The sequence below is a fragment of the Mizuhopecten yessoensis genome, unplaced genomic scaffold (assembly GCF_002113885.1).
Source record: "Mizuhopecten yessoensis strain PY_sf001 unplaced genomic scaffold, ASM211388v2 scaffold8713, whole genome shotgun sequence".
NCBI classification, from domain to species: domain Eukaryota; kingdom Metazoa; phylum Mollusca; class Bivalvia; order Pectinida; family Pectinidae; genus Mizuhopecten; species Mizuhopecten yessoensis.
Genome location: NW_018407684.1, coordinates 618,650 through 642,248, shown reverse-complemented (window position 1 = coordinate 642,248; position 23,599 = coordinate 618,650). Strand labels below are relative to the sequence as shown.

Genomic DNA, 23,599 nt, shown 5'->3' with positions numbered 1-23,599 from the left:
CCCCCTTTGTACGACTCCCCAGCCACACCCCTTCCATCACATGTGCACCTTGTCCCCTTACATCTCTCCACCCTATCCTCTGATGGTTATGATATAACGCTGTGTCAGCCGTGGTTCGAGTGTTGAGGGCCCTGCTTGTGACGGTACATAGTACAGGTGTTGCAGCACTTTTCGCTGTAGAAAGGATAGGAGCACAGTCTTGCCTGGGCGACAAGGTTACATATCTTTATTTTGTCTTTACAACTCGGATCTGTAAAATAGAAACATAGGGAATTAGTTAATATAATCCTTACACCCTGGATCTGTACAATATAAACATTTAAAATGAGTTATAATCCTTACAGCCCAGATCTGTCGTATATTTTCTTTTCTACAGCATAGATCTAAGTGGAGTAAGGGAGATAACTCCTGCAGTGATATGAAAATTTAACACCTGCAAGTCTAATGTATTATTAAACTCAAATGAGTTTACTTTGACTTCTAAATAAATACTGTCAGACATTATGATTTTCATGACCTACATGTCTATCAGAATACAAAATTTGGAACCTGACAAATAAAATAAGTCTCAAACTTTGTTTTCTTTAAATTTGTACACATTTCTGAATGTTCTTCAGGAGTTACAGGGGCATCTTGTTAAATAAATCAGACTTTCATTTGGTAGTACGGTATAAGACCTTGTAACATCCTATTTAGTATTTATATAAAGTCTTGACAAATAAACACATAAAGGAAAGGAGATATCCTAGTAGTGATTAAACTGGTGTTACCTTCATCAAGCTGTGGAAGTTCACATGACTGTTTATTACAGGCGGAGCGTCGTGATGGTCGGGAACCCACAGGACATGCAGAGTTTGGATGGAGCTTTGGATCCAAGCATTTTATTTCTCTTGTTCTTGTACCAGTTTCACAGCTTTTAGAACACTGCAATCAACAAATCCATCGCTTAGTGTCCTATAATTACTATAGACACTGATGAATGTTCGAGTAATCTATAACAAGAGGCCCATAAGACCTGCATCACTCAACTTGAAACAGAGTTTGTAGACATGGATCAAAGTCTTTATTTGAACAAAATCGATAGTCCTTCATACATACAACTTAAGACAAAATAATAAAAATATTATGATGCTAGGCTTCACAGTGTTAGAAGTCGTCTGAAGATATCAATGCATTTGACCATGTGACCGTGAATGTTAGACTAGGTAATTTACCTTAACGTTGTTGATAGAAATCCATACAAGTCAAATGTCATTGTTAGTAAAATTGCTTTAATATTTTAACATATCTGACTAGTGTGGCCTTTAAGTATGTCAAGATAATTTTTATAAACAATGCCAATAGCTCTTCATCCCAGCAGGCTTGTGAAAATGATCATTAATACAGTATACCATCTAAAAGATTTTGATACAAATGAACTCATTCACTCCCAAATTTTCATAATGAACTATTCCAGTCTTTGAAACGGAAGAGTTCAAATGCGTCTTCAGGAGGTGTGACGGAGTTAAGCATCATATGACAAGCATGTTGGAGGGACACTTGTAGTAATACATACCTGTGTGACGAACCCCTTGTAGGAACACTCCAGAGGTGATACGTACCTGTGTCCACTGGTGAGGAACCATTGTAAGGACACAGTCTTTGAAACGGAAGAGTTCAAATGCGTCTTCAGGAGGTGTGACGGAGTTAAGCATCATATGACAAGCATGTTGGAGGGACACTTGTAGTAATACATACCTGTGTGACGAACCCCTTGTAGGAACACTCCAGAGGTGATACATACCTGTGTCCACTGTGTAAGGTACCACTCGTAAGGACATTCCCGAGTAGATACGTACCTGTGTCTACTGTGTGACAAACCCCTTGTAGGAACACTCCAGAGGTGATACGTACCTGTGTCTACTGTGTGAGGAACCATTGTAAGGACACTGCGGAGGTGATACGTACCTGTGCCCACTGTGTGAGGAACCATTGTAAGGTCACTGCGGAGGTGATACATACCTGTGTCTACTGTGTCAGGAACCATTGTAAGGACACTGCGGAGGTGATACATTCCTGTGTCCACTGTGTGAGGAACCATTGTAAAGGACACTGCGGAGGTGATACATACCGGTGTCCAGTGTGTGAGGAACCATTGTAAGGACACTCCGGAGGTGATACGTACCTGTGTCTACTGTGTGATAAACCCCTTGTAGGAACACTCCAGAGGTGATACGTAACTGTGTCCACTGTGTGAGGAACCATTGTAAGAACACTCCGGAGGTGATACGTACCTGTGTCCACTGTTTGAGGAACCATTGTAAGGACACTCCCGAGGTGATATGTCCCGGTGTCCACTGTGTGACGATCCATCGTAAGGACATTCTGGAGGTGATATGTGCCTGTGCCCACTGTGTGAGGAACCATTGTAAAGGACACTGCGGAGGTGATACATACCTGTGTCCACTATGTGAGGAACCATTGTAAGGACACTCCGGAGGTGATACATACCTGTGTCTACTGTGTGAGGAACCCCTTGTAGGGACACTCCAGAGGTGATACATAACTGTGTCCACTGTGTGAGGTACCACTCGTAAGGACCCTCCGGAGTAGATAAGTACCTGTGTCTACTGTGTGACGAAACACTCGGACGGACACTGCGCAGGTGATACGTACCTGTGTCCACTGTTTGAGGAACCATTGTAAGGACACTCCGGAGTAGATACGTACCTGTGTCTCCTGTGTGACAAGCCCCTTGTAGGAACACTCCAGAGGTGATACGTAACTGTGTCCACTGTGTGAGGAACCACTCGTAAGGACACTCCGGAGTAGATACGTACCTGTGTCTACTGTGTGACGAAACACTCGGACGGACCCTGCGAAGGTGATACGTTCCTGTGTCCACTGTGTGAGGAACCATCGTAAGGACATTCTTGAGGGTTAAGCATCATGTGACAAGCGAGTTGGAGGGACACTTGTAGTAATACATACCTGTGTGACGAACCCCTTGTAAGAACACTCCAGAGGTGATACATACCTGGGTCCACTGTGTGAGGAACCATTGTTAGGACATTCTGGAGGTGATATGTACCTGTGCCCACTGTGTGAGGAAACATTCTAAGGACACTCCCCAGGTGATACGTACCTGTGTCCACTGTTTGAGGAACCATTGTAAGGACACTCCCGAGGTGATATGTACCTGTGCCCATTGTGTGAGGAACCATCGTAAGGACATCCTGGAGGTGATATGTACCAGTGCCCACTGTGTGAGGAACCATTGTAAGTAAGGACACTCCAGAGGTGATATGTACCTGTGTCCACTGTGTGACGAACCATTGTAAGGACACTCCGGAGGTGATACATACCTGTGTCCGCTGTGTGAGGAACCATTGTAAGGTCACTGCGGAGGTGATACATACCTGTGTCTACTGTGTCAGGAACCATTGTAAGGACACTGCTGAGGTGATACATACCTGTGTCCACTATGTGAGGAACCATTGTAAGGACATTCTCGAGGTGATATGTACCTGTGCCCATTGTGTGAGGAACCATCGTAAGGACATCCTGGAGGTGATATGTACCAGTGCCCACTGTGTGAGGAACCATTGTAAAGGACACTGCGGAGGTGATACATACCTGTGTCTACTGTGTCAGGAACCATTGTAAGGACACTGCGGAGGTGATCCATACCTGTGTCCACTGTGTGAGGTACCACTCGTAAGGACCCTCCGGAGTAGATAAGTACCTGTGTCCCTCCAGAGGTGATACGTACCTGTGTCCACTGTTTGAGGAACCATTGTAAGGACACTGCGGAGGTGATACATACCTGTGTCCAGTGTGTGAGGAACCATTGTAAGGACACTCCAGAGGTGATACATACCTGTGTCCACTGTGTGAGGTACCACTCGTAAGGACACTCCGGAGTAGATAAGTACCTGTGTCCACTGTGTGAGGAAACTATTGTAAGGACACTCCAGATTTGATACATACCTGTGTCCACTGTGTGAGGAACCATTGTAAGGACACTGCGAAGGTGATACGTGCCTGTGTCCACTGTGTGACGAACCATTGTAAGGACACTGCGAAGGTGATACGTACCTGTGTCTACTGTGTGAGGAACCATTGTAAGGACACTCCAGAGGTGATACATACCTGTGTCCACTGTGTGACGAACCATTGTAAGGACACTGCGAAGGTGATACGTCCCTATGTCTACTGTGTGAGGAACCATTGTAGGGACACTGCGAAGGTGATACGTACCTGTGTCTACTGTGTGAGGAACCATTGTAAGGACACTGTGGAGGTGATACGTACCTGTGCCCACTGTGTGAGGAAACATTGTAAGGACACTCCCGAGGTGATTCATACCTGTGTCCACTGTGTGAGGAACCATTGTAAGGACACTCCCGAGGTGATACGTACCTGTGTCCACTGTGTGACGAACCATTGTAAGGACACTGCGAAGGTGATACGTACCTATGTCTACTGTGTGAGGAACCATTGTAAGGACACTTCGGAGGTGATACGTACCTGTGCCCACTGTGTGAGGAAACATTGTAAGGACACTCCCGAGGTGATACATACCTGTGTCCACTGTGTGAGGAACCATTGTAGGGACACTCCGGAGGTGTTACGTACCTGTGTCTACTGTGTGAGGAACCATTGTAAGAACACTCCGGAGGTGATACGTACCTGTGTCCACTGTGTGACGAAACACTCGGAAGGACACTCCCGAGGTGATACGTACCTGTGTCCACTGTGTGAGGAACCATTGTAAGGACACTCCGGAGGTGATACGTACCTGTGTCCACTGTGTGAGGAACCATTGTAAGGACGCTCCGGAGGTGATACATACCTGTGTCTACTGTGTGAGGAACCATTGTAAGAACACTCCGGAGGTGATACGTACCTGTGTCCACTGTGTGAAGAAACACTCGGAAGGACACTCCAAAGGTGATACGTACCTATGTCTACTGTGTGAGGAACCATTGTAAGGACACTGTGGAGGTGATACGTACCTGTGCCCACTGTGTGAGGAAACATTCTAAGGACACTCCCCAGGTGATACGTACCTGTGTCCACTGTGTGAGGAACCATTGTAAGGACACTCCGGAGGTGATACGTACCTGTGCCCACTGTGTGAGGAACCATTGTAAGGACACTGCGAAGGTGATACGTACCTGTGTCCAGTGTGTGAGGAAACATTGTAAGGACACTCCCCAGGTGATACGTACCTGTGTCCACTGGTGAGGAACCATTGTAAGGACACTCCAGAGGTGATACGTACCTGTGTCCACTGTGTGAGGAACCATTGTAAGGACACTCCAAAGGTGATACGTACCTATGTCTACTGTGTGAGGAACCATTGTAAGGACACTCCGGAGTAGATAAGTACCTATGTCTACTGTGTGAGGAACCATTGTAAGGACACTCCGGAGTAGATAAGTACCTATGTCTACTGTGTGAGGAACCATTGTAAGGACACTCCGGAGTAGATAAGTACCTGTGTCCACTGTGTGAGGAACCATTGTAAGGACACTCCGGAGTAGATAAGTACCTGTGTCCACTGTGTGAGGAACCATTGTAAGGACACTGCGGAGGTGATACGTACCTGTGTCCACTGTGTGAGGAACCATTGTAAGGACACTGCGGAGTAGATAAGTACCTGTGTCTACTGTGTGACGAAACACTCGGACGGACACTGCGAAGGTGATACGTACCTGTGTCCACTGTGTGACGAACCACTCAGAAGGACACTCCGGCAGTGGTCCACACGATTCCTCAGTCACTGGTTTGTCAGAACTCTCACAATTGCCAGGCTTCACTGATGCAAACAAACGCTCTCCCACTTTCTTTATACAGACAACATCTCTACGGCGAACACCCTCCCCACAGGTAGCTGAACACTGTAAGAGAAATAACACACCATACCATGTAGATGTACTGAAAATTAGGCAGCATTCCATGTATACTTACCTGCAACAATTTCATTTACTTCCATATTTCATAACTTAGTCAAGAAAGCAATGATCAGGGCCACTATTCATGTGTTCTCAAGCTCAACAATGGATTCTGTGCTCAAGCTGAGTTCTTCTTTTTGAACAGCCCACCTTCCAATGATGGAAGGCATAAAATTCAGATTACCTTGACAATTTACAAAGATGTCAAATATTTGATTTTACTTGAATTGCATAAATTCGAAGAGACTTAAACAAGAGGCCCAGAGTGCCAGGGCCTGTATCGCTCACCTGAATATTTAAGCAGTCATAGCAAAATATTCTCATTAAATATTATATTGTACTACAAATATTTCACTCGCAAACTTTGTCGGCTCCTTCTGTTAAAACTACCTGCCAAATATTATCATATGATTTTTGGTTCTTCTTCAGAAATTGTTTGACATATTTTTTCCTGTGACCTTGAAAGTAGGTCAAGGTCATGTTCTTTCTCAAACTTTGTTAGCTCTATCCCTAGAAGGTACCGGCCAAATCTTATGAATCCATTCCGTTTGGTTCTTCAGAACAAATCGTTTGAAATGTTGTTGACCTCTATGACCTTTAAAGTAGGATGAGTTCATTTTCATTTGCAAACTTTGGTGAGCTCTATCCCAAGAAACCACCAGCCAAATATTATAATTTTATGCTTTTCAATTATTCAGAAAAAGTCGTTTGATGTTTCTGACATATTTGACACCTGTGACCTTGAAAGTAGGTCAAGGTCATTTTCATTCTCAAACTTTGTCGGGTTTTATCCAAGGAAGCCACCAGTCAAATATGAAGGTTCTATACCTTTTAGTTCTTTAGAAGAAGTCATTTGAAGTGTTTGACATATTTGACCATTGTGACATTGAAAGTAGGTTAAGGTCATTTTCATTCTCAAACTTTGTCGGGTTTTATCCAAGGAAGCCACCAGTCAAATATGAAGGTTCTATACCTTTTAGTTCTTTAGAAGAAGTCATTTGAAAAGTTTGACACATTTGACCCGTGTGACCTTGAAAGTAGGTCAAGGTCATTTTCATTCTCAAACTTTGTAGGGCTCCTACCAACGACGCTTTCAGTCAAATATCAACTTTTCCTTTAAAAAACTTCTGATGAAGAACAAACGGACGACTGACGGACGATGCACAATGACATAAGCTCACTAGCCTTTAGGCAGATGAGCTAAAAAAATGAAGTAAAATATTGCACAAACCTTTTAAAATTTAATTCATAATTTAATTTAGTGTAGGGTATTCTCTGTACAATGAAGTGTCTTTTCAAAGGACATATCCTTGGGATTCAAATGTTAAAAGAATGACAGACAAGAACTCAGATGCCATATATTATGAATTCATTGCATGGGTTCCTACAGCAGCCTGAGGACATATCATTATTGGTGAGTATTTTACACAGTGTGACCTTCCTGAACTTTACCATTTACTTTACTAATAACCATTCAAATATTGATCTGAAAAAATCCTATCACAGACAACCGAGTGCAGCCATACAACCATAAGTATATTTCAATTAATTCCATTTCAATATTTGATTTAAATTTACTTTCCTGACACTTCAGTCTAACAGACATTCCAGACCCACTGGAGTTCTGTTTGCTAAGGAAATTTGAGTCCCCACTTAAAATCCAGAATTCCATCAACTGTCGTGTTGTCAGTAATCATAATGGATTATCGACTTGGTTTACAATAACAGATACTTTACAGGAGGCAACTGGACATATTTTCAAGAGTTCTTGAGTTATAACTCCCTGGTCAACACGACAACAAGTTAAGAGTAGGGGTCAGTAAGATAACACTTGTTAGCCACCAAATAAAATACCTTAGATAAAACTGCCCTATAAGTATGTATTTGTTTATTCTACAGATTCACTAAGTAACAAGTAAAATGTTATTGATTTATCGAAATCTCATACATTTGTAAGCAGACTATGGTTTTTATCTAATTTTATTTTGAAAAAGGGGCAACATTTCCATCTTGTAGATCAAAACTTTAATTCATTCACCCCTAAAGACACATTTGAACTCTTCCAATTCAAAGATCGGAATAGTTTATTATGAAATTGTAGGGGTGAATGAGTTAAGGATCCACCTAATGTAATTGTTTTCAATAAGAGGTCTCCCACTACACACCTCTGACCAGGGACCCTCAAACCAGCTCCCTCCGCAAGGTTTCTTGTTTTTGCACTTCTTCTTCTCTCTCGGTTTGCTGCCAGAACATTTCTTCTCATCAAGTGGGGTACCATCCTCTGCAGAGCAGTACACAGTACGGTAGTAGTATCCCTTACCACAGTCAGCAGAGCACTGTAAATACACAGAGACATCTGTATAAGTATAGTCTACTGTACCACCTTACACTTTAAACAGTAACATGTCACAATATCATCAGCTCAATACATTTGTATAAATCTATAAAACAATTGTGGACTGCTAAAAAAATGATTTTAGAACACAGGGACATCTTTATTAGGGATGAAATGTGCAAATATACAACAGCATGGAAATATTATTTCACAATTATATTACAACCTTGATACAGTTACATAACAGCTAAATGCAGTTACTGAATTGAGTTCACGGAGCAGCCCGTATGTATGGACTAACTCTATAAACTGACAGTACAATTGACCAATACTGACCACCTGTGAATAGTGACCACTTCTTTAAAAGGATCACCTGTGTAGCGACCTAATTCAGTCATTTAAAGACACTTTACTGTGCGAAAACACAAAATACCATACATAACGACTCCCTCTATACACCGATCCTTTCTGTGGTACGACTATGCGTCACCGACAGCAGATCTATGGCCGATTAGGTGGGGCAGTGGATACCCGATTGCCTTTTACCAAAATTGCCAAGGTTCAATTCCCTGATCGAAGGTGAAAAGTTATTAGGTCACCTGCCCCATCATTTGCGTTTTCTCTCGGTACTCCAGTTTCCTCCCATATTAACTCTTTCCGTACCGCAAACCGGTCCAGATTCCTTACCAGATGTTCTTACTAGACTCGCCCACGCGCAAATAACAAAATGGCGGATTATCAATGTTCATTTTAGACGAGGTGTAATTGCTGCAAGAATTAAACAGGTAACCGTGAATAAATATTGTTATTGTTTCATGTTTTGTTTAAAGACACACACTTCTTCATTTTCGTAGCATGATGACTAACTGGCAGCTAATTATGACTGAAAAATCGACATCTGTTCGGCAACAAACGATACGAAACCTTGTTTTCAAAACAGCGTTGTAGTGGAGGTTTCTAATAGGGATTGATTATTGTTTACGAATATGAAGTCGTTAGGGTTTTTTCTACTTTCAAGCAAATTTCATTAAGACTTATATTAAAATATTCATATTTACTTCTATAAGTCTAAATAAATATTTGGTAATGAATTTATGATTGTTCATATCGAAATAAGTTATTATGTTTATATTTGAATCAGCAAATGCAAACATCTTGCGGCAAATTCGAAAACAATAGGTCACAAAATATAAATTGTGTACTCTGCACCTATAAAACTATTTCTTTCCAACTGATGATTGCTAATTTTAGAGACAGATAATTGTATTACGTGATTGCCGTGTGCGATAACCAGTTAAACATAAGACAAATTACACCAAAGTCTGTTGTCGTGTGAACACGACAACGGGGATGAGATGGCCTATTTTTTTGTCGTCTGTACACGACAACGGGGACCAGGATGACATATTGTTGACGTGTGTACACGACAACGGTACGGAAAGAGTTAAGACCTTCTGCGCCCTTCATATAAGTATCTTATAGGATATGTATTATTATTATTAGGAGAGATGAAAATAGGGAGTGTTGGCAAAAAATGTAATTTGTCCATGTTAAGATTTTTTATAAGCACTACAATGTAGACTGTCAAGCACTAAATATAGTCCATTTTCGTAGAGACATCCCCAGCAAGGTGTTTCGACCGACCTTGACATTAAAAACGAAATCCAACAGACAACATCCTGCTAGTACTTTGTATACTGTAAGTATCAACACAATTGTGATTTGGTTCATGGCTATTAGGAAGTGCCTCAATCTGTCCGTGAGTGCTTATATTGAGCTGCAGCAATTATAACCTACGTAACTGTAAGAGGTTTATATTATTGCTCACTCGTGTGGAGGAAGTGCAGTCATTGTATTGCCTTGCACCCACACAACTTCCGTTCTTTATCGGGACTGTATACTGGATAACAAACAAAATTAACTTCCGTTCTTTATCGGAACCGTATACTGAATAACAAACAAAATTAAACTCAGACTTTTTCAGAAATGTTTATTGTATTTTTTTTTTATTGTAGCTGAAACTGTGGTGTATTGCATTACTTTGATAGATCATAATTTAGCTGTGAATATATATGACTCCAGTATTACCATATTCTTGACAATATAACAATGTACAATGTATTAGCAAAAGTTGGTCGAACTGCAAAAATGTGACTTCAAGTAATCTTGACAGCATTTGTGCTTAGAGCAAAAAGACAATATGACAATATATTAACAAAAGTTGGTCAAACCTATTATCTCTGAGGAGGGAAGAAATTAAGTCAAGTCTCACCAATTGTAACATAATTTTTTCAATCTTACTGCTGTTTGCACTTGTTTATGTAATCTTGTTTCAGCTGCTGACAGTGCCATTTTATCGGAGAGATAGCTAACTTCTGTGTGTGTGTATCATTTCTCATCCCTCGGCCAGTTTTTGTGGTCCAGTGTCACTGAGACAGGGAACCACAGCAATAAACTCTACATGTGTTACACTGACATAAAACACATCATATCTCCTATAGATCTAAAACATATCATACTCCATTACCAATGGCATCACAAAACACACTTTACCCCATATACATTGAGATCTCAACCATATCACACCCTCTTTACACTGACATCAAAAACACATCATCCCCTTTACACTGACATCACAGAAACACAATACCTCATTTATTATACCACACCTTCTTTAAACTGACATCGCAGACACAATATATACCCTTTACACTGACATCACAAACACTATACACCCTTTAAACTGACATCACAAACACAATATACCTCTTTACNGGCTGATGTGCTAATCTCCATAGACATACGAGCAGAGCAGGCTGATGTAGAAGTCTTCACAGACAAACGAGCAGGCTGATGTAGAAGTCTTCACAGACAAACGAGCAGGCTGGTGTGGAAGTCTCCACAGACAAACGAGCAGGCTGATGTGGAAGTCTTCACAGACAAAGGAGCAGGCTGATGTGGAAGTCTTCACAGACAAAGGAGCAGGCTGATGTGCTAATCTCCATAGACATACGAGCAGAGCAGGCTGATGTAGAAGTCTTCACAGACAAACGAGCAGGCTGATGTAGAAGTCTTCACAGACAAACGAGCAGGCTGGTGTGGAAGTCTCCACAGACAAACGAGCAGGCTGATGTGGAAGTCTTCACAGACAAAGGAGCAGGCTGATGTGGAAGTCTTCACAGACAAAGGAGCAGGCTGATGTGCTAATCTCCATAGACATACGAGCAGAGCAGGCTGATGTAGAAGTCTTCACAGACAAACGAGCAGGCTGATGTAGAAGTCTTCACAGACAAACGAGCAGGCTGGTGTGGAAGTCTCCACAGACAAACGAGCAGGCTGATGTGGAAGTCTTCACAGACAAAGGAGCAGGCTGATGTGGAAGTCTTCACAGACAAAGGAGCAGGCTGATGTGCTAATCTCCATAGACATACGAGCAGAGCAGGCTGATGTAGAAGTCTTCACAGACAAACGAGCAGGCTGATGTAGAAGTCTTCACAGACAAACGAGCAGGCTGGTGTGGAAGTCTCCACAGACAAACGAGCAGGCTGATGTGGAAGTCTTCACAGACAAAGGAGCAGGCTGATGTGGAAGTCTTCACAGACAAAGGAGCAGGCTGATGTGCTAATCTCCATAGACATACGAGCAGAGCAGGCTGATGTAGAAGTCTTCACAGACAAACGAGCAGGCTGATGTAGAAGTCTTCACAGACAAACGAGCAGGCTGGTGTGGAAGTCTCCACAGACAAACGAGCAGGCTGATGTGGAAGTCTTCACAGACAAAGGAGCAGGCTGATGTGGAAGTCTTCACAGACAAAGGAGCAGGCTGATGTGCTAATCTCCATAGACATACGAGCAGAGCAGGCTGATGTAGAAGTCTTCACAGACAAACGAGCAGGCTGATGTAGAAGTCTTCACAGACAAACGAGCAGGCTGGTGTGGAAGTCTCCACAGACAAACGAGCAGGCTGATGTGGAAGTCTTCACAGACAAAGGAGCAGGCTGATGTGGAAGTCTTCACAGACAAAGGAGCAGGCTGATGTGCTAATCTCCATAGACATACGAGCAGAGCAGGCTGATGTAGAAGTCTTCACAGACAAACGAGCAGGCTGATGTAGAAGTCTTCACAGACAAACGAGCAGGCTGGTGTGGAAGTCTCCACAGACAAACGAGCAGGCTGATGTGGAAGTCTTCACAGACAAAGGAGCAGGCTGATGTGGAAGTCTTCACAGACAAAGGAGCAGGCTGATGTGCTAATCTCCATAGACATACGAGCAGAGCAGGCTGATGTAGAAGTCTTCACAGACAAACGAGCAGGCTGATGTAGAAGTCTTCACAGACAAACGAGCAGGCTGGTGTGGAAGTCTCCACAGACAAACGAGCAGGCTGATGTGGAAGTCTTCACAGACAAAGGAGCAGGCTGATGTGGAAGTCTTCACAGACAAAGGAGCAGGCTGATGTGCTAATCTCCATAGACATACGAGCAGAGCAGGCTGATGTAGAAGTCTTCACAGACAAACGAGCAGGCTGATGTAGAAGTCTTCACAGACAAACGAGCAGGCTGGTGTGGAAGTCTCCACAGACAAACGAGCAGGCTGATGTGGAAGTCTTCACAGACAAAGGAGCAGGCTGATGTGGAAGTCTTCACAGACAAAGGAGCAGGCTGATGTGCTAATCTCCATAGACATACGAGCAGAGCAGGCTGATGTAGAAGTCTTCACAGACAAAGGAGCAGGCTGATGTGATAATCTCCATAGACATAGGAGCAGAGCAGGCTGATGTAGAAGTGTTCACAGACAAACGAGCAGGGTGGTGTGGNCACAGACAAAGGAGCAGGCTGATGTGGAAGTCTTCACAGACAAAGGAGCAGGCTGATGTGATAATCTCCATACNACAAACGAGCAGGGTGGTGTGGAAGTCTTCACAGACAAACGAGCAGGGTGGTGTGGAAGTCTTCACAGACAAAGGAACAGGCTGATGTAGAAGTCTTCACAGACAAACGAGCAGGCTGGTGTGGAAGTCTTCACAGACAAACGAGCAGGCTATTGGGGAAATCTTCACAGACAAAGGAGCAGGCTGATGTGGAAGTCTTCACAGACAAAGGAGCAGGCTGATATGAAAATCTCCACAGATATAGGAGCAGGCTGATGTGAAAATCTACATAGACAAAGGAGCAGGCTGATGTGGAGTCTTCACAGACAAAGGAGCAGGCTGATATGAAAATCTCCACAGACAAAGGAGCAGGCTGATGTGGAAGTCTTCACAGACAAAGGAGCAGGCTGATGTGATAATCTCTATAGGCATATAGGAGTAGGGTAGATATAAGAATAGGCCGATGTAGGGGTCTATGTTTTAAGATAATGGGTGCATGCTGTGTCTGGTGATTACCTCAACAGTAGTAGTAGCTGAGTGTGAAGGCTACCATAATAATAGCTCTTTTATCACACCGATTATAAAAGTGTCAGGAAAGGTAGGGAAAGCAGCTATTTATCACGAGATGTAATACAGTGCAACCTTTTATTATACATAAATTATGATTGATGAAATATTTGCACACACACACACACATACATATAGAGAGATATTATTGGTCTACATTTAGGGTAACGTGATTTGGTTGCAGTCTACAGCTGTACAGAATCTGAGTGATTTTCAGTTTACCTGTTAAGTTATGTTGATAGCTTTCATGACCAATATTTCATAAACATTTTAGAAATCATAGCTGTAAGGAGAAACAAGTAGCCTGGTATGTAAATACTCCATATACTGCTTACCTAATACACTTAAATTGTTGTCAGTCTTTTACACTCAATAAATGGTAAGTATTTAATCTTCAATATACTGTCAGAGGAAACAGTGGCATAACTAAGGTATTTTTTTTGGCATGTTTTTACGTTACCCTTTTTGATAGAAAAGGACAACATGCTCAATGCGGGTTCTTTTGTGGCATAATTGACATCTTAGATGATATGGGTAAGATATCTTACAAATTGTCACCAAGATATTTTACAAATAATCATCCAGATTTCTTATAAATTATCACCCAGATTTCTTACATATAATCAGTCAGATATCTTACAAATATCTGCCAGATTTTTTTAAACCTTCACCAGATATCTTACATTGTGTCATCTTACAAATTATCACCCAGACATCTTAAATGCTGTCAACAGATATCTTAAGATTCTGTTACCCTAGGCTACAACCAGCCACCTACATACCTTAAAATCTACCAAAGGGAAATGGGGTTCAAAAGTCTATGATATTGGAGCAAAAACCTTTACATGTGGTCCAACCAGCCAGGGAAGGACACCCAAGATAATAAATGTAGGTTTCCCTTCTACTTAGGGCATTAATGATCTGATAATTACCAGGCAATGATAATTTATATGAAGGAGGAGAAAGGTGAATGGTATCTGTATGTGAGCTGAAGGCATAAAGTTATCCCTCTGTAGTTTTAATGATCTACAACCAATCAGCATTCACACATTTCACCTGCAGCTGAATAGGCTGTAAGAAAAAACGTGAAAATTGATCACAAAAAAGTCACTTAAAGCAACCGTTTTTATTTGCTGGGGGAGTGTCCAGGTGAATCTGACATCCAGACCTTACGGTTCTCTATTGGAGTCTGAGGTTAATTTGCTTCCCATACAGAATGTCTCTATAAAATACAAATTGCATTCCCGGTCTCCTAACCGATCCACAGTGAATGTAAGCCTACCGTCTCTCACGGTGAATGTAAGCCTACCGTCTCGTACATTAGGTTTTAACTACTCAGGAGGTTAAGGACATGTACCACTAAACATAGGCCTGCTCTTAAGAGTTTCACAGGCACCACATATATTTCTTTGAAAATCGTCATATCAAATCTCAAAAAAGACAACTCCTTATACTCTGACACAATTTCATATTCTATTAAGCAATTCTATTACATTTTTTTCCAGTGAAACATATAGCTTTGTAGTGAAATTAGTATTAATATGTTTTACAGTGAATAATAACACCTCTTATACTATTTTCACACTTAATACCAGCCTTCAGCGATCAGGGTTTTATGTAATAAATAAATAACAATTAACATTGTCAATTATGATCAAGACATTTTGATTCATCAGTCAAGCCTAGAGTCAACTTAATTCATCAGTCAAGCCTAGAGTCAATTTGAACACAACTTGTTCATCTGATATGGGTGGATTAACGATATACTAGTTACAAAGAATGTCTTTAAGGTTTTCTTTTAAAGAAAACTTCTCTTTTCAGAAATTTGCATTGGAATGTACTTTTAACATGTTTGAAAACATAAAGTATTTGTTGAAGCGTTTTCTCAATATGTGATCTTGGCAGGCCTGATTGACCGCCGGATAAAGTAGGATGGGCTGATCCCGTTATCATGTTACATGTTCCTACATCAATACGGAGGTGTTGACGGACAGAGATTGATCTCCACGTACATCATGACCTAACTGATTGTTAACAGATTGTACCAGTAGTCCACACCTAACATTGGACACTCGGGAGTACTTCTCCCCTACTTGTTAGGTCAGAAGATGATAAAGCACACATCTGTTTTAGCATGTTTGTTTAAAGAACACTGACCTCAAATGGAGAACAAAATAAACAGATGAATTTCATCAGAATTTATTTTGAAATAACTCTCGATCTGACATACATCTGAGTGGTTTTCAAATAAATTTTACACTGCTATGTATAGAAAACATTGTAGATACAGAATTATAGGAAATAGCAAAAGGATAGTCCTTAAATTGTATTAGTTTAAAGCAAGAACTTCTAAATTTATCTAAAACATTTGGACTCGTCTGCAAAAGATTCAGTATGTACCCTTATGCATTGCAATATATATATTTGACATATTAAAGGCAAAAAACGTTTTGTGGGTACACTAACTCGACAATTAAAAATTTTGTTCTTACTTACAGAACAGGAATTCACATTCGCAGATATCACTTTAATTTTATGATTGAATGTTGACATTACATCATTTCTAAATCACATGTTAATCTTATCGTCCCAAATTAGAACACTGACAGGTCTTCTGTAAGGACCCCGTCTGTGCCTGACCTTGACTCGGCCCCCGCCAATGGTACCCTCTGGGTTCCTTTTTAAGTAACAGTGACCTTGATCTTAGACATTTTTTGAAACCCTTGTTGAACATCTACATTTCACAGTGTATTATTATGTCCAAATTCTGAAAATTTCTGGAAACGAAAAAGTGGACGAACAGAGAGATTGGTACCGTGATTATTTTAGGGCACTTGAATCCCTGATGCAGGGGGCCCTAATAAAGAGCCGAGAACATCAATATAGCTATACATATGGTCCCCTTAAAATGCCATACTATTTATATGGAAATGAATACATAAAACATGAATTTTACCAAAATTTATTTGGATCATTCAAAAAGGCCATGATATAAATAAGACCAATTTTCCTCAGTGAGACTGAAGAGGGGCTGGAGTCTGGACATTATTAAGGAGAACTTTTCTATGGAATGTATTCATATAGGTTTGTGTCATTCCTTGGCCAAAATGTATTCTGAGTGACTTTTACTAATTAACATACAGTGTTATTGATACTCCTAGAACACCTATAGTCTGGTGTCAGTAAGTTATGGACATCTGCCTGGCTGGCATTCCTTAGTTTGATGGTAAACCAAATATACAACCCTGGCTTTATGACACGTCAAAGATCAGTGTAAACACAGAAATAAGTTGGTATTGAACAGGCTTCTGTGTGACATAGCTGTAGCTAAGATTGATATGTAATTAGTGGAAGGTAGACCATATAATATGCCCCGGTGTTTGTCACGTATATGTTTAGCATTATAGTAGATGTTAGGAGTTTGAGGATCCAAAATGTTATGATCTCCAAATCTTTCATTTTGTCTCTCTAAACAAAAATTAATAAAGTATTAAAAGACGAAAACTTTCTCTTTAATACTTCACCTGGAAACCACTTGGAACTCATCTGGAGACATCTCTTAACCTAACATAAACCTTAACGAACTCAGTTAAAAGTTTTGTAGTAATCCTAAAGTCACATGACAATGCTTAATTGAACTCATCCAACACCGCCTGAACATCAAAGGAAACTTATTGGCTGGATTTTTCTGAAACTGTTATTGAATATATAGAGGACTGTGATTAAGCATTACATTTGAGATCAGGCTGTACAATGGACACCCTGAAGCACCGACCTACCTCCTTGGACCACCTTGTATGGAACCATCCCCTGGCACAGGTTCCCATGTCACATGTACTGATATTCTCCGGCCTGATACCCTTACAAACACGCTCCTCTGCTTCACCCCCCTCTATACCCTCACAGTACACCTTCCGCACCCTCTCACCACGCCCACAGTTGGTTGAACACTGAAAAGGTGGAAAAAAATATAAAAGAATGAAATCATGAGAAAATTCAAACAGAATATATAAAATATACTATTAACTTCAAAACAAGGACAGATAATTATGATTTCTCTAAGCTTATTTTGCAGCACCTTATCTAATAATCATTTTTGATAAAAAAAAAAAAAATAGCCTTATTATAGACTTATGAGCAATTCATTTTCCATTTTTTTTCCTGAAAAAAAATTCATGATGATAAATACAGTAAAGATTAATTAAGAATATCTGAAACCTACATCTCTCCAGTCCTCAGCCTTCCAGGAAGCACATGCTGGGGCCTTACAACTCCGCGCTGATTGTGGGCGTTCCTCACCCCCACAACGGGAGGCGGCCACCGTGACGATGTGAGTGGCAGACACACGCTGGCGGCACACTACCTCTCTGGTCTGCATCCCCTCCCCACATGTCACACTGCAGTCTGTCCAGTTCTGGGTGTGCCAACTGAAACACAAATGGGACATAAGTAACAGAGCAACAACACCAAGGGGAAACAACTCACACATTACCCAAAACACCAAGGGGACATAACTAACACAAAAACAATGCCAAGGGGACATAACCAGCACTACATCAACACCAAAGTTACATAAATTCCACAGCAACGACACCAAGGGGATAACAACTAACATGACAATGACACCAAGGGGACACAGCGAAAACATCAGCAAAACCAAGGGGACACAATTAACACAGCAACAACACCAAGAGGACATTACCAATACCACATCAACACCAAGGGGCACAACTATTACAAAGACATCAGCAATGGCAAATAGCTAACACAACACCAAACACCAAGGGGACACAACAAACACCAAGGGGACACAACTAACACAACAACAAACACCAAGGGGACACAACAAACACAACACCCAACACCAAGGGGACACAACAAACACAACACCCAACACCAAGGCGACACAACAAACACAACACCCAACACCAAGGGGACATAACCAACACCACATCACTAACATCAAGATGAGGGGTTGTGGTGAATTTCCCATCAAATGATGTCTTTTTAAAAACATGAACTCATCATGTCAAGGCCATTTTAAACAAAGCAAATCTGATGTTTTTATATTCATGTGGAGTTTTCAGCTCAGTGTTTGTTTTATACAAGACACTGAACTCTATCAGGACACCCCTACCAAAACTTACACCTGTAATGCCCTAACACATACTGGATAGTGTGGTGCAGGTCTCCTCAGACACAGGGAAGCACTGTGAGACAAACACTTGCCTGTGTCCTTTCTTTAATTAAATTGTTCCCTGCTGACATTTTGCATCATGTCTGTCAGACTGGGAGCCCTATCACTAGATACCACTGGTATGTTATTGCTTCCTCCAAAGTTCCAGAGTAGAAACAACTACACCCAGCATACCAGATACTAAATCCTTTAAACTTCTGAAACGTGAGAGACTTTTAAACCAACTCAAAAATACAAAAGAAAATATGTAACACGTACAAATACTTCAAATTGACACAGGAAGCGATACAAACAAAACATTTATCATCTGCACAGATACCTAAAACTGGCTCATGTAAAGACTTTAAACTGGCTAGTGTACCGTCACAAAATGTAACTATTCTAAATCTGGAGTGTGAGTAAAGATAGAATACTTTCAAATCAAAGGACATACACAGTTAAACTCATCATTGATATACCTGACTAAGACACTGACAGTAAAAAGTATTTAAGGAGATTCCCTAGTCAGCACAAACTGAAAATGTTCTCAGACCATACTTGTGATCTCAAGTTTTGTAAATCAAGACAAGAAGTCCAATGGGCCTTAATCGCTCACCTGGTATTAATCTCACACCTGTAATCTTAAAAGTGGACTAATATACAGCTACAAGCAGAATATCAGTATTTGATTCATAAGAACCTATTAAAAGATTTAAACATATGGTGCCTGTGACATTGAATGTCGAACAAAGACATTAGGTTGAACAGAGTTTATAGTCTTCCAACCCAGCATGCTTCTGGCAAAATATCATTACCCTGGACCTTTTGGTTATACAGAACAAGCCATTTAAAGATTTAAACATATATTGACCACTGTGACCTTGAATATGGGCGAAGGTCATTATTTTGAACAAACTTGGTAGTCCCTTATCCATGCATGTTAATGGCCAAATATCATCACCTTTGGCCTTTTGCTTATTGGGAAGTCGTTTATAGGTTTTAAACATATTTAACCCCTGTGACCTTGAATATAAGTAAAGGTCATCAATTTGAACAAATTTGGTAGTCCTTCATCCCAGCATGCTATTGGCCAAATATCATGACCCTAGACCTCTTCGTTATTCAGAAGAAGTTGCATATTTGACCCCAGTGACCCTTGAATATAAGTAAAGGGCATTCATTTGAACAAACTTGAGAGTCATTCATCCCAGCAAATTACTGACCTAATATCATTATCCTAGGCCTCTTGGTTATTCAGAAGAAGTTGTTTAAAGATTTAAACATATTTGACCCCTGTGACCTTGAATATAAGTCAAGGTCATTCATTTGAACAACTTGGTAGTCCTCTATTACAGTATGCTACTGGCCAAATATCATTATCCTAGGCTTCTTGGCTATTCAGAAGAAGTTGTTTCAACGTTTTAAACATATTCGGGCGAGGTGAGCTAAAAAACAAGAAAGCATTGCAAGGCAACCCATAGTCCCCCACCTTTAATGATTTCTTTATTTGCTGAGCTGCATTCTGCCAGCCAAGACATACTTGCATACCAAAATTGGTTACTCCAGCTAAAATAATACAGAAGATATGCCAAAGACAAAACTTTTCAAAAAATAAGGTCAAAGGTCAAACCATAATTCAAAGTGACCTACTTTTTGTACTTGACACTCTGCCATTCCAAGATGTACTTGCAAACCGAATCTTGTTACTCCAGGTGAAAAAGTTTAGAAGATTGTTTGCCCTAGACAAACTTTTTCAGAAGTTGAGGTCAAAGGTTAGTGACCTACTTTTTATACTTTGACACTCGATTAACACAAGATGTACTTGCATACCAAATAGGGTTACTTCAGGATGGACATAATTTGGTTGGACAGAGTGCAAACCTATTGCCCCACTATTTTTGCACATTGTTACTAATATTATAACTATTTGTATAATCTTTGAATTATCACTTTGTTATATTTTCAACAAATCTGAAATTCACACATATTTGCAAACAAAATGAAAACCACATTGATGGTTTCTGTTTATTCCATGATTAAATTCATCGGATAAGGAGATCAACTTCATTTTTTGTACCGATGGGCATATACGTACATTGACATTTCCCATTCCTACTCCAACACTGCCAACAGAAATACACACTTTTTTTCTCTGATTTGAATGCTACAGTTGTTATACTTACTATCTTTACATTTTCAAATTTTCAATTCAAGTCCCAATTTAAACACTAACAGATGAAATCACTTTTGAAGGGCTATAAATGCAATTGGATCAGTGTCAGTTTGACACTTCTCTTCCAGCCTCATAATATGAGTCTGTCATAAGATGTAAACATTTAGCTGAAATTAGGTTTTTACAAATTAATTTTGCACTAATAATACACACACATTCAATACTATATCACTAAAATAATTACTACGAAAGCCCTGGAGTAATAATTTGACACCGAGCAGATTCTGAAAAAGCCTCCTTTGAATATTCAAAACATGAATGCAGTGAAATAGATATTGCTGACATAAAGGAAAAAACTTCCGACCAGCCTCCGCCCTTGAGGAACCTTCTTGGACATGTAAAAGGTGCTTGCTGCTGAGAATGTCTATTTAAAGGTTTTAGTAAACAACAGACTTTCATTCCTTTAAATATCAGAAGGGCACTCTTCACATAAAACATTTTGAAATACATCTAATATATTTTAGCCAGTTTTCCGTCCCTGTGACAAGCACTATACATTCCAATGCTTCTCTGGTTAAAGAATATTTAAGAGGCACTTCAATTTTTTCAGTAATTTCTTTGCCTTTATTAAACATTCTAAATTGATATTAGACAAAAAACAAACAGAATTCCTCATAACGTGATTATTTTTTGTTAATTTCCGGTTTTCTACCATAACGAGAAGATAACGGCTATGAACATGTTTAATATTATAGTGCATTAAGTGTTATTTGATATTACTTCTGCGATCTCAAATTTCTTTTCTTACTTGTAAAAATAAACAATAATTATAAGGACTGTGGTGGTAGATGTTGACTATCTCAGGGATCAGTAATTAGAGTGTAACGCCCACAGAACCCTGGTGTTACCAGTCAGTGGGGCTCACGCTCCAGTGTACGTATAACCACGGCCACACTTCATATCATATGTATACATACATTTACATGCTTTCATTGGTAATGACTTCATTGATAGTAAAAAGACAAGAATTTTAAAACATCTTATAATGTAACATCTAACTCGTTTTCATTGAGAATTCCTCAATTTATGTTAACAACATTTTTTCTAAAATTTGGCTGAATTATGCTCAATAGAAAATGTCCATTTACGTCCACATAGTGTAACAGGTACGTCCCACTTGGTACAGAACATTTGTGATGGAGGAGGAAGATCCTAGCTCTTAGATAACCATGTGTTTCCCCGTACACCTTGCAACGCATAAATTATTTAGAGATAGAATGAGCAGGTGTAGCCATTCAATCATTCATTTATGTGATGCATTTTTAAAAAAATGCATTGTAGACATTAAAACCTTATAGAAATTCTTTTTTTTCAAAATTCCAGAATTTTATTCTGATAATTTTTACGATAATTATTCATTCATATTTCATGCAAGTTCATGATACTGTTTATCAGCCTGAATTATGAATGGGTGCCTTTTGTTAATCATAGAATGAGGTTTACTCTGTTAAGGATATCAGACTGAATTATGAATGGGTGCCTTTTGTTAATCATAGTATGAGGTTTACTCTGTTAAGGATGATGCTACCAAATTTGTTGAAAGATTTATTAAGAAATTCAGTTCAATTTGAGATAACTCATAAGTTCTGACAAAACGTCTTTTCATTGTTTATTACTGTCGGTGCATAACAGATTTAAGCACAGCGGTTAAACTTTTACTTTAATCGTTAACTACCTGGTTCCCCATACTACCCATTATATTGTATAGTGCCCTGCATTGTCGAGTACCGTGCCTCCATCATAGTCCTGGATCTGCTGCATGAACATGCCATGAATATGTTATCACATAATGTTGAAAAAATAAATTCCTGATTATGTCTACTACATCGCCACCATGCACCCATACCCTCGATATAATCATAAAAACACAGACATTTTATTGCTAATGATACATAAAACAATTTGCCCTGGGAAAGTGTTTAAGACATCATATATGTATAAATGACAAAGTAAGTTAGGCAGTGAATCCTTGATAAGATGCCAAGCAAGATGTGCCACATAGATAACTCATTCACTACTGCACAACAATGAGATAACTTGTATGGGATGCACGTCTCCACAGCCTACAACAATATTAACAGGCTGACCTGTATGGGGTGCAATCCTGGACAGCATACAAAAAAGGGTTAACTTGTATGGAGTGCAATCCTGCAAAGCATACAAAAAAGGGCCAACTTGTATGGGGGTATCCCACACAGGTTACAGTAAAGGGTCAACTTGTATGGGGGGTATCCCACACAGGTTACAGTAAAGGGTCAACATGTATGGGGGTATCCCACACAGGTTACAGTAAAGGGCCAACTTGTATGGGTGGTATCCCACACAGCATACAAAAAGGGCCAACTCATATGGGTGGTATCCCTCACAGGTTACAGTAAAGGGCCAACTTGTATGGGGGGTATCCCACACAGGTTACAGTAAAGGGCCAACTTGTATGGGGGGTATCCCACACAGGTTACAGTAAAGGGCCAACTTGTATGGG

The 23,599-nt window shown here is 40.2% G+C and overlaps 1 protein-coding gene across 1 annotated transcript in view; it reads right to left on the bottom strand.

The window, feature by feature from the left end:
- Positions 1 to 6: 6 nt before the first annotated feature.
- LOC110456360 (thrombospondin type-1 domain-containing protein 4-like) overlaps positions 7 to 23,599 on the bottom strand; it is a 180,382-nt gene continuing 156,789 nt past the window's right edge. Inside the window, exons 12-17 of the mRNA XM_021507044.1 lie at positions 17,931 to 18,135; positions 17,488 to 17,658; positions 8,105 to 8,275; positions 5,700 to 5,885; positions 771 to 924; positions 7 to 250 (exon numbers count right to left, since the gene is read on the bottom strand). Of these exons, the coding sequence (XP_021362719.1) occupies positions 105 to 250; positions 771 to 924; positions 5,700 to 5,885; positions 8,105 to 8,275; positions 17,488 to 17,658; positions 17,931 to 18,135 (1,033 nt within the window). The 3' untranslated portion in view covers positions 7 to 104. The remainder of the gene's footprint in view (positions 251 to 770; positions 925 to 5,699; positions 5,886 to 8,104; positions 8,276 to 17,487; positions 17,659 to 17,930; positions 18,136 to 23,599) is intronic.